Source organism: Marmota marmota, unplaced genomic scaffold (genome assembly GCF_001458135.2).
Source record: "Marmota marmota marmota unplaced genomic scaffold, marMar, whole genome shotgun sequence".
Lineage (NCBI taxonomy): Eukaryota > Metazoa > Chordata > Mammalia > Rodentia > Sciuridae > Marmota > Marmota marmota.
In genome coordinates this window covers 1,113,153-1,125,612 of record NW_026000196.1, presented here as the reverse complement: position 1 = coordinate 1,125,612, position 12,460 = coordinate 1,113,153, and the positions used below count along the sequence as shown (strand labels likewise).

Below are 12,460 nucleotides of genomic sequence, written 5' to 3'. Positions count from 1 at the left end.
AATCATATGGGTGCCTCCATTAATGTGCTAGTTTTGAAGATAAGATAGAGATAAAAGTACTCTTTGGTTTGAAGATCACTCTAAAATAATAGATAACTGGTCAGGTAGAGGACTTGACCTTCTAAGCCAGAGGTCAAAGCAAAAATATTAATGTTTTATAAGAGGGAGAATTTTAAATTCCAAGATAAGGCTATGGCTCACAGCTACGTATTGATGTACATCATTCAGGGTCAAGAGGGGCACAATATTACCAAAAATCCAGTGGTGTTCTGATAGCTTTATTAAATAGCAAGTTATAAAGACTAACACACAGTCCTTGTAGGAAATGCTACTAGGGAGGATCTAAGTCAGGGATGCTGGGTTCTTCAGAATTTGGTTATCAACAAAGGACTAGCACTTGTCATATCCAAATGCCACTCATTTTTCAGAGCTAGTTTTTAAATGTCCTAGACCCTTACCACTAATTCAATAATCCTAACATAGTCTTTATTTTAATATAGTATTCAGAGAGTTCTATTTCTAAAATCAGTTTGAGGCATGACAAAGATTGCCTTAAAGCTACACTGGATAAGCACAGGGTCCAAGAGAGCAGGTGTATGCCTGATATGTCACTGGGTATCAATGCCCATGGCCTGCTCCATGGCTTGGGTGTCCTTTGCTGGTGGTTTGGGCAGGTCCAGCATGGTGGAAAAGTCATTCCTGGGATTCCCAGTGACCAAAATCCAATGGTTCTTTGGTTTTTCAACTTTGTGTGAATCCAGATGTGTGTGAGCTGCAACTTCAACTTCTTTTCCAAAATAGGTCCTAAAGCAAGAAAAGATTAATTCTGGTTGGAAATCAAGTAACTACTTTCAATAGGATTTCATTTCATCTCAAAGCACCAAATAAAGCAGACTACTACACACAAAGCCCTTGGGATCTCTAAGATGTGGCCTGTTTGCAGGAAGATTTCACCCTGTTTAGGTGAGGATTAGGCAGGTCATGTCTGTTATAGCTAAAATCTGGCAGGAAAGGATTTAAATAAAAGGGGCTCCAATGAGATTTTCACACCATCAGAGTTCTGTGTGGCAACATTTCATCATCAAAGGACTTTTTTTGTGTGTCTTTATTTGTATTCACGAGCCCCTTATGTGGCATTTGCTGTACCCTGCAATACAATACCTTAAGAAAAGATTGCGGTGGACTGCCAGTGCCCGATTCGTGTAATGGTGATAGATGACAATTTTTTCATTTGCCTTTAGATAAAAAAATAAAAAAAAATTGTGCTATTAGCATCCTGAATTAAGGTCTCCATTTTTCTATATGCAAAAATATAGATTATTCATATTTCAATTTAGTATATGTATATAATAAATATGTATGGAATAACTTAGAAGCCAAGCATTTGATTAAATACATTATGGTAGATATCCATATGGCAGAATAATTGTTCAAAATCATAATATGGATCTTTGACAACCTGAGATATGGCCAATGGTGTTATTAAGTGTAAAAAAAATATTCATGATGTTCTATCTTGTAAAAAAAATTTACCTATACCTATGTACAGAAAAATAAATAGTAAACAACAGTAATCATCTGTGGAAAGTGGAACTATTACTAGTAATTTGCATATCTTTGTGTGCTTTTCTGACTTCATAAGTGAACATATATTGTCTTTATAATGAGAAAAAAATAAATATTACTTTAAAAGCCTAACTCATGTAAGCTAAATGTGTCAGAAAGAGAAAAGCAGCCCCTGGAATCCAGAAGCTGACCCTCCTCTCAGCTGTGGTTAGTGTTCTCCTAGATACCAGACTGATTTTAAGGAATGTCCACATTAGACAAGGCTACTCTGTGACCATGCTGGGTCAAGACAAGATCAAAACCATTCTGTAGTCATGACTGAAGACAGGCAAAACAAGAGCATTGTCTGGATCACAAAATCCCAAACATCCTGCCCTCCTGCTACCATGAATGACCACTGTCTCTTTATCAATGTCAGTTTTAATTTTGCCTTTGTCTGCACTTCTAGAGGTTACAGATGCTGATGGGCCAATCATGGGGTCCCTTTGTTTCCTGACAGCCTCCAATCCAGTGCAAAGTCTCACTTCGTGGAACTCTCCCCAAAATACCCAACCGAAGCCCCATTCTATAAGCATCTTTCCCAACACCTCCTTACTGAGGCGCCCCACTTTCCCCAAGGTGTGCATTCTCCCTCATCCCAACAAGCAATATACCCAATTTGTTCAACTACAGGTGCTCCTGATGGCCTCTGGCCAGAGGGTGGTGGCCTGTGCAAGGTAGCCTGGAGAGGTCTGGGGTTCCTGTTTTGCAGATGTGTAACCATGACTAAGTGAGGTTAAGAGACCTGCCTCAGGCCATAAGGTGAGTTATCCGTGGTGCAAAGAGCTCCTGTGCTGGGCCACTGCTCCTTCTAGAACATAACAACCATCAAGGCAACAATGAATACTTGCCAGTGCATTCTGTAAGCCAGGCACTTTTCATGCAAATGGATCTTTTAGAAGTCTTCACAAAACCTCCTAAGGTGACTATTATTAATGTCCCTATGTACAGATAAGGAACTGAGGTACTGACTGCTTAAATGGTTGACATGAAGCACAATTCCTAGGAAAGCAAAACTTGGCAAAGAATGACTAAGGACGAGAAATTTGTCAAGCTTGCTTCACTGGGAGGAGGACACTTGTGAAGCTGGGTCCACACAGCAAAGATCCAGAGAGACAGGCACTCTGTGTGGAATAGATTCCAAGTAACGTCTACCTGTGGCCACTTCCTGGACAGGGAGCAGCAGCCATGGATGGCCAATCTGTAAATTCTTTCTGCTAAGGCCATACTCTCCCAGTGACTCTAACAAGCCTATGAGTAGCAAAGCCAAAAGTGAGGTCTGTGCCACTAACACCTGCTGCCCAACAGCACCTTATCTCAGGCTCCAGTCCCACAAGGTCCAAGTCTAATAAAATGTCCCCCACTGTCAAGAAGAATGATATTCTTTGCAGGACTACTGTGTTGCCAATGTGGTTGCCCTGCTCTCTCCTTTAATTCCCTGAGACTTCCCAGTCTCTTTAGCAATGAGAATGCAACCAAATATTGTAAAGGAAGCAGGGTCATAATTCTTGTGATCTCACTCTGGACTTCTCAATCTATCTTAAGAACAGGGCCTTGGATTCAGCGTTTTTGTTTTTTGTTGGCTGGTTGGTTGGTTTTGTTTTTGGCACTGGGATTGCTTTACCACTAAGCTCCAGCCCCAGTCCTTTTTATGTTTTATTTTGAGTCAGGTTCTCACTAAGTTGCTGAGACTGGCCTTGAACTTGTGATCCTCCAGGCTTAGCCTCCTAAGTCACAGGGATGACCCGTGTACATCACTCTGCCTGGCTAATCTTTACTGTTTTGTAAAAAGTTCTTTAGAGATGCTATCCTGCAGTCAGGGTTGAGAAACACTAATGCAGGATGCTGCCACAGAAAAACACTAGTGCCCTCTAACTTTGAACTAAAATTAAAGAAAAAGAGAGAGCAAGTTATTTAAGCTAGGGGAAAATCTCTGTTCTACAGACAGGAGCAAGTGGCGGCATTGTTGCACTCATGCCGTAGCCTCGCAGCCTGGAAATCTGTGCCCTCCCTACCATGCACTCACCTGGATGGGGAAGCCTTCAAACTCCAGGCGCAGCTGCGGATCTAGGAAAGAAGCCTGCCAGCAGTTCAGGTGGGAGACCTCATCTGTCAGGTATACCTCCTGGAGCCAAGATTTCTTAGATGACTTCAGAAGGGTCCTGTGGTCACTGGATAAATATAACTGGAAATGACAGCAGACATGAAACAAAGTCATTGCTCCTGAAAAAGTATTCAGCAGGCTGGATGGCAAGAATGTTCCAAAGTAGTTTTATTATTGTTATTTGTTTAGAAATTTGTTTTTTGTTTGTCTGGAATTTGGTTGTTTTGTGTGTGTGTGTGTGTGTGTGTGTGTGTGTTTGTTTTATACTGGCAATGGAATCCAGGACATTACACCACTGAGTTACATCCTCAGCCCTTTTAATTTCATTTATTTATTTATTTATTTATTTATTTATTTTGAGAAAGGGTCTTACAAAATTACCCAGGCTACCCTTGAACTTGCAATCCTCTAACCTCAACCTCCGGAGGAGCTGGGATTATAGGAGTGCACTACTGTGCTGAGCTTCAAAAGCAGTTTTTAAAAACCCTGTTCTATCTGATTATATGAGAAAGCATGATTTTACTCTTCTTTGGACATGCCATCTTGGAATGTGGAGACCAACACACACACACATGCACATACACACAGTCAACTCAAACTACTTCTCATTTCTTTGAATACCAAGCTCAGTCTCCCTGTCTTTCCCACTCCCTGCCTCTGCTCCCCTCCTCTGTTTCAAAGGATAGGACCTGGGTCAATTATTTATTATAAATAATGCTGCATCAAACTTGATGCATGAAGTACTCTGCAGGCCAACATCATCACAGCTGATATCCATTTGGGAGTTTTCAACACGCCCTGTGCCCTTCTAGAATTTGTGTTAGTGCTGAGAATTTGTGTCAGCTTAGTGGCAGCCAGCAACCTTGCCAGAAACCACTCATCCTGCTGAAATGTCCAAAATGTTAGTTCCATGTGAGCTCTTTACTGGTTTACCTTCCGCCTGGATGTGGAGTTAGTTTCTGCATCTTTGATGGGATTTTAATAGGGCTTTCTATATAAAATCCCGTACAGTGGGGGCATTATGGGGAAGATAGAAATGAGTTATTATCTTCAATGATTTCTCTACCTAGCAAGAGAAGGAGAAGCAGTATAGATAAGGGATGCAGCTTGCTGTAGTTTGGGTATTAAAGACGCCCCTAAGGCCCATGTGTTAAAGGCATGTTTCCCAGGGTGGTTCTTTTGGGAAATGGTGGAGCCTTTGAAAGGTGGGGACTTGAGGGAGTCCCTTAGCTCATTGGGGATGCTCTGAAAAGAGGATTGTGGAACCCTAAATCCTTTCTGTCCTTCTTTGCTCCCTGGCTCATGCCATAAGCAGTTTTGCTCAGCCATGAGTTACCACCACGATGTGCTGCCTCACCACAGACCCAAAGCAATGATGGGTCCAACTGATCATGGACTGGAAAAGCCAAAATGGAGCTTTACTCTTTCTACATTGATTATCTCCAGGATTTTGTTACAGTGATGTGAAGCTAACACAACTAACAGTAAGGAAAGAGTTATCTAGCAGAGCTGCAGGCAATGTACTGTGTGAGGACAGAGGAAGCACAGTGCTCTCCTGGGGGCTGCAGAAAGGCTCTGAGGAGAAGTAGAGTGCTGGGGAGCCAGAGATGGGGAACACAAACAGGGAGGGCAGGGGCATCTAATTGGGAACTTCAAATGCCATAATGAGCACCTGGAACCTCCTTCTGAGGGCAGTGGGGAGCCATGCTGGCCTTTCAATGAGGTGACCAGACATGATGAGCTTTTAAAGTATTCATCTGACTGCACCCTACCTACAACGGTCTAAGTCAAGATGGACTGAAGTGGGCAACACTGTAGGCTTGGATGGAGGTTCAAAGTGGGAATGAGAGGACAGGCCAAAGAAAAAGCAGTGGAATGTGACACTTAGCAGGACATAGGTGGGAAAGGGACATGAACCCAAAACACACCACAAACTTAAGCCCTAGAAAACAGAACAGTGGTGCCATTCAGAGCAGCACAAAACCATAACTTGAAATGGGGAAGAATATCTGTCTCAAACCACAAACTGTTGTATTTGTGTAAAGACAAACAGTAATAAAATCGGGAACCAACCTACAAGGCCATTATTGCTAGATATTTTTTATGGATGCCCTGGAAATGCTTGCTAATTCAAAGATAAAAAACAGAAATTGGAGGTCTGAGAATTTGGGAAGAGAGAAAATTGTCACTTTTTGTGGATGAAATTGTTGTCTACCTAAAAATATACCAGAATCAACTGAAAAACCATTTGAATGAATAATTTCATCAAAGGTGAATGTAAAAATTGATGGTTTTCTTACATTTTATAAGAAAAAATATTTTTCATGCTATCAAATGTTATTTCCTTATATTATCAAAAGGACCTCCTTGATCTTTCAACACAGACTCTGAAAGCTAGAAGATCCTGGAATAACATATTTAAAACACTGAAAGAAAATGGGTTCCAACCAAGAATTGTGTATCCAGCAAAATTAAGCTTCAGGATGGAAGATGAAATTAAAANTGCAATCTGTGTATGGGGTGAAGGTGGGAGTTTATAACCCACTTGAATCAAAGTGTGGAATATGATATGTCAAGAAATTTGTAATGTTTTGAACAACCAACAATAAAAAATTTAAAAAAAAAAGAAATATGAAAAATATATGAAGAAGCAGATATATGAACCCAAATCAATATATAGGCAAAGAACACATAATTCAAAAAAGAGAGAAAGGAAAGAAGAAAGGAATGAAAAGTAGGAAGATATAAATGGGAGGGGAAGGAGAGAAAACAAAACTGAAAACATAGGGAAATTAAAGCACTGCAATATTTACATATCATTTTTCTTCTCATTTTGTTTGGTCATCAAAGTAGTAAAGATTATAATTATGATATTTGTTATGACTTGGATATGGGGCATCCCCCAGAAGCTCCTGTGATACTGCAGGAATGTTCTGAGGTGAAATGATTACATTGTGAGAGCCTGACCTAATCAGTCCATCCTAGTTTGAATGGAATGACTGGGGTGTTAACTGTGAGTAGGGGGGGCATGGCTGGAGGGGGCGTGGGTCTCTGGGGGCATGTTCTGGAAGAGTACATCTTCCCTCAACCCTTCACCCCAATCCCTTCTCCCCTCTCTGTCTGCTCCCTGGCCACCATGAGGTGAAAAGTGTTCCTCCACCATGCCCTTCCACCATGATGTTCTGCCTCATTTTGGACCCAAAGCAATGGAGTCAGCCCACAATGGACTAAAACTCTGAAGCCATGGACCAAAATAAACTTTTCCTCTTCCAAATTGGTCTTGTCAAGTATTTTGGACACAACAACACAAAGCTAACACAATATTTAATGCAATTAATAACTTTCTTATTTACTGCTTTTGAGAATACAAGTTGGTAGAACCCATTACAAAAATAAATTTTTATATGTATTCATAATTTTGAAATTATTCATATTTGTTTTCTCAGTAATTCCATGTCTCTCCCCCCAAAATATCTAAACAAAAAAAGAGAATTCCTGATTTGGGATTGAGTGAAAGAAGTTTTAAGCATTTATACACAGATATACACTGAAACTTTACATATAATAGGAAAATAGGAACACCAAACTCAACTGCCCAGAAATAGAATAAAAAATAGCAAACTTTGATATTGCCACACAATTATATATCTTGCACTCATTCAATATGATTGTCATGAAGAGCTTTGAGAAATATTCTTTTTAATTTTTTTTAGTTATACATGGGCATAAAATCTTTATTTTGTTTATTTATGTTTATGTGGTGCTGAGGATCGAACCCAGTGCTTCACATGTGCGAGGCAAGCGCTCTGCCACTGAGCCACAACTCCAGCCCTGAGAAATGTTCTTTAAAAAATAATCTAGCTATGTATTCATTATGGTCACATCTAACTTTTATAAAAGAATATATAACCAGGCACAGAAATGCTGCCTACAATCCCAACAACTTGGGAGACTGAAGCAGGAGTATTGAAAGTTAGAGGCCTGCCTGGGAAACTTAGTGAGACCATGTCTCAAAAAATAAAGAGCTGTAGTGGAGCTCATGTCAGAACACCACTGAGTTCAATCCCCAATACTAGGGGGAAAAAAGTAAATAAATACAAATAAGTAAATAAATAATATTTAGAAAATTACAAATAAAATAAGTCAGATGTTAGGAATGATAATCTCTGTATAGACAATGGTGATTTAATCTTCTCTCTTAACAATTTAATTTCTACATTTGAAATCATGCTTCATGGGACTAGGGGAACAGCTCAGTGGTAAAGTACTTGACTAACATTACCGAGGCCCTGGGTTTGATCCCCAGTACCACACAAAATTGAAATAAAATAAAAATAAAATCAAGCTGCACCTTGCTATCTATGGTGCACAAATCTTGACAGTTTTTTCTTAATAATACCTAATAATAATAATAATAACAACAAAACAACAACAATGCTATATCACACAATATTGGAATCTTCAAATTTTAATGAGAAATTTTATATAGTTTCAGCCTTGCCGCTTACTAGCTGGGTGACTTGAGCCAAAATGATTTAACCTTTCTGTGCCTTGGTTTCTTTTTCTTTTTAATTTTTTTTTTGTAGTTGTAGATGAACAGAATGCCTTTATTTTATTTGTTTATTTTTCATGTGGTGCTGAGGATGGAACCCAATGCCTCATGCATGTTAGGCAAGTGCTCTGCCACTTAGCTATAGCACAAGCCCCTGTACCTCAGTTTCCCCATTAGCAAAATAGGGGTAAAAGATTCCCTACTTTATAGATTCCCATGAAAAATTAAATTAGTTAATACATGTGAAGCATTTACAAAACTGAATATTATGCAGTAAGACAAGTATAATACTCCTCATTTTATAGAGAAGACAGATTCAAAAGGTTAACTGACTTATTCAAATTCCTATCACAAATTCCTATTGAGTTCCTGTATCTGTAACTCAAACTAAAATTTACCTGATTTTATTATATTCTTAATCCCCAGGATAAAGTTCCCTGACTTATGCAAATTTAAGTATCCAAATATTGTTCTTCTCCCTTGTTAAACAAAAGTTTGAAAGAAAAAGTTGTTCAATAGAACCAGATCTGATGGCACCATGCCCCCAGTCCTACCTACTTAAAAGCAGGAGTATCACAGACTCCAGAAGTTTAAGGCCAGCCTGGGTATATAATGAGTCCCTGCCTCTTAAAAAACAAATGGACAAAAGAGTTGTCAGATAATATACGTTGCTAGCATCAGTGACATTTGGCAGGTGTCAGATGATAATTAGTTAATCCAATCATTTAACTTATAGGTAGAAGTTGTATAAACTTTGGGATTTTTTTGCCAATTGTATTACTAAAGGATTTTCTTTCCTTACTTTGGCTTTTAGAGGTCTATGGGGATTTTTTGTTTTGTTTTTGTTTGTTTGTTTTTGCAAAGTTAGAAGAAAGAATTGGCCCAAAACTGCCACTGAAAACTGCAGGATGAAACCATAACATAGTCAGAGATGTAGCCTCCATCTGTAGAGTTCTCTGTCCTCCTCAGGAGGTAGTTATTGGACCATTTTTTAAAAAAATAAAAATGATCCAAAGAAGACATGCCAAGTTGAAGACTCACCATTTTGTTTTCAAATCCTCCTGTTATTCCAAGGTAAAAGTCCTGTCCATATCTAAGGACTTGACCAGTGGCATCTTTACCTGCACTGTCAGGGGAAAATAAATACAATATAACTACCCAGATTAGGATCAGTCTACAGATCTACCTTTTCTTATTCAATTTTGTTTATAATATATTTTCTTGATAATCTATATTCACATTCTATAACTGAATTAGATAACTAAATAAAAGGTCTGTTGGGTTGGGGATAAAATCCAGCTGCCATGTTCTTCCTTGCCTGCTCCATAGCCAGGATGCAGGGCATCCCCACTTTACAAGCCTTTGGCTGGAGTTGCCCAAGCACATTATGCTAATGTACACTAAGAAATTCTGGTAAAATGCATTGACATTTTTGGAGGTAACCAAGGTAGCACATTCATAGATATTTAATACAATCTTTCCTCTTAAAATGCAGGTTGTACATTTTAATGGACATTTAATTTTTAAAGAGCAAATTCCATCTACCACCAACTTGTATCAAACTAATTTTTGTTGTAAAAATAACAACAACATTCATTAAGAATGACAATATCACTCAGATGAATTCAAAGTTTCTGTGTTATTAGAAAGCTTTAAAAAATCAAAAGGAGATCAGTAGAGGAAAGGGAGCACAAGGCAGAAGGGAGTGGTGGGGGGGGCAGGGGAGTACAGGGGTGTAATATTGGCCTAATTATATTGTTACATTGTTGTTACATATTCACACATGCACATAAATTCCATCATTATGTACAACTATAATGCACCAATAAAAAATATGGAAAGAGGAAAAAAGATAAAAAATAAAAGTTCGTATCAAAAGAACAAAAGAAAACTCCACTTTGCATCAAGCAGAATGCAAATTTGATTCCCTGGCTCCAATAATTATGAAGCAAACATTTTGAAATGAGCACAAGTTACCAATTATCCTACTAAGGTAAAAATGATTGTAAAGGCTAATAATTCTCAAGGTTAAGCCAGCATGATGAGACCCCAGAAAACGTTCACATATCTTTTGCCTCCTGCCAGCATTGCGCCATCCCAGGGCATCCTTAAGCTACAAGTGAAAACAGACACTATGGTTATAAAACTGAAAATCAAATCATCTCTACCTCAAAATGGTAAAAGTGTTTCTGCCAACTGGGATCCTGGTTGTAGTTGCACTCAGGCCACAGGGCACCTCTAATTCATCATACAAGTGAGTTGAAATTTCATCTGGAGTCATGCAAAGGCTCAGGTCCCCACACTGAAACAAACCAGCTTCTTCCTTCTCAGGATAGTTGGTATTTAAAAGCATCACTTTGTCTCCATAATGAATATATCCATCTTCAGATATGGAAAGCTGCATCTACAATTTTAATAAGAATTTGTCAAAAAAAAAAAAAAAACCAGACAATTCCTGAATAGCCAGGGCCATGGCCACTCCCAGGTGTACCCTCTTTCCTTCTCAGACTAGCACCCACATGGATTCCCTCAAATCCTGAGTTTTCTTCCATTCCCTTCTACTTTGCCAATGCCAAATTCCCAGCAATCCCAAATAATGCCAGACAAAGCCAGCGAAAAATCAAATGTGTCAACTCCATTATTAATTTAATTTTCATTAAGAATTTCCTGAGCAACACGATGTATCTTAATTATTATTAATCTATTGATTTATTTATTTGGAAAATGCAAGTAAACGTAATGAAGAGCAGTCTTCCTTTGTGTTTCTAAAATGTTAAGGAATTTTAAGCACTGTGACTTTTACATGGGGAAAAAATGTTATTTTTTCTTGCTTAACGTATACTCACACTTAATTCGACAAAATTTTGAAAACAATGTTGGAATTTTAAATTACCGGTCTCAAAAGATTCTTTTTCAGTCTTCTGTTTCTCTGAATGAGAAGTTTCCCCTTCTCTCTCTTGTCTAAAAAGTCTTTCATGTATTCCTGATTAAGGAGAAAAAGAGTGAATTCCAAAGTATGGACAATAGCCCTAAATAGAACAGTGGTAGCTTTTAAGTCAGAAAAATCTCAAGTAGAAAGAGCGAACTGTGAGAATAGAAAAGGAAATGTGAGCATAATAGAGTGGTGGGAAAATGTTTTAGCATTACTTTAATACTTTATGTCACTGGAGAATGTTTAGAAAAGGGAGAAAGACTCAAAGCTGTAATTATTCCAGCCAGCGACAATCGACAATGGAGAGTAGAAACTGGAGGCTCTCTCGCCCCTTCTGAGGTCCCCCCCACCCCCGGGTTGTAGGATGGGGACGGAAAGCCCACCCCTCCCCCAGAGGTTTGTTAAGAGGGACGTTTGAGAACGCGAGGCAATGAATACACCGTGAGTAAAGGGGATATTTCCGTTGTCCCTCCGGAAGGCCTGGGCCATCAAGCTGAGGAGAGGAAAGGGACACTAATTCCATTTAGAGGTTCCTGCTTGCCTTTCTGAAGCCTCAAGACTTTAGCTACCAAGGGCCCAGGAGAGTTTAGTGGAACTCTGACCTAAGTGGGGGGCATAGGGGAAGAGCAAGGCACCCGAGTTTATAAGGGGCGTCAGAGTGCTTAGAGTAGAAGCCCCATGAGCCCTGGGCTTGCAGGACAGTCCAGAAGGTGGGTTGGGGGGTATTTGGTGTGTGCTGGGGGGAGAGAGGAGGCTGGGGTGCTGGAAGCCAGAGTTGAGGCCGGACTTTGGGCTGGGTTCGGGAGTTCCAGTCCACACCTGGCCACGCCCTCCATACCTCCTCCAAGTAGATGTCCTCGTTCCAGTTTCCCATCCGCACTCGTGGACAGTACAGATTCTGCGCCATCGTCCCTGCAGTCCAGGGAACAGACCCCCTGACGGGCACTGGAGTGTTAGCGTGCCCGTCGCCATGACGACCCAGCCGCGGGCGATTGGTCAAGGTTAGTGTAATGCTGGCCAATGAGTGACTGCACATAAGTGCGTTGCCCGCGCTGCGAGCTTAGGGGTAGGTAGGTGGACCCAGCGGCAAGCCGAGCTGTCGCCTGCTACCCCACCCTCTTCCACGATTTTGATTAATTAATTGCAAAGAGAGGAAATCTCAAGCCAACTAACAAACTTGATTGTCCTAAATGTTCCCTAGAGGAAAATTTTAAACTTTCTCTTTTTTTTTTTATCAGAATCAAAACGAAAAATGCTATAAAAGTAG

At 39.8% G+C, this 12,460-nt stretch overlaps 1 protein-coding gene across 2 annotated transcripts; it reads right to left on the bottom strand.

Annotated features, from left to right (window-relative positions):
• Positions 1-262: 262 nt before the first annotated feature.
• Positions 263-12,171, bottom strand: Cfap161 (cilia and flagella associated protein 161). Of its 2 annotated transcripts, XM_015493176.2 has the most exons (7): positions 12,032-12,171; positions 11,155-11,244; positions 10,430-10,665; positions 9,303-9,387; positions 3,632-3,790; positions 1,162-1,235; positions 263-804 (listed from the first exon to the last, which is right to left on the bottom strand). In XM_015493176.2, exons 1-7 carry the CDS (start codon positions 12,098-12,100, stop codon positions 609-611), a joined length of 909 nt encoding a protein of 302 aa, XP_015348662.1. In that variant the 5' UTR covers positions 12,101-12,171; the 3' UTR covers positions 263-608. The 2 variants fall into 2 exon arrangements, with proteins under 2 accessions (XP_015348662.1, XP_048646122.1); XM_048790165.1 differs by lacking the exon at positions 1,162-1,235 and having other exon boundaries at positions 630-804.
• Between the last annotated feature and the right edge of the window lie 289 nt (positions 12,172-12,460).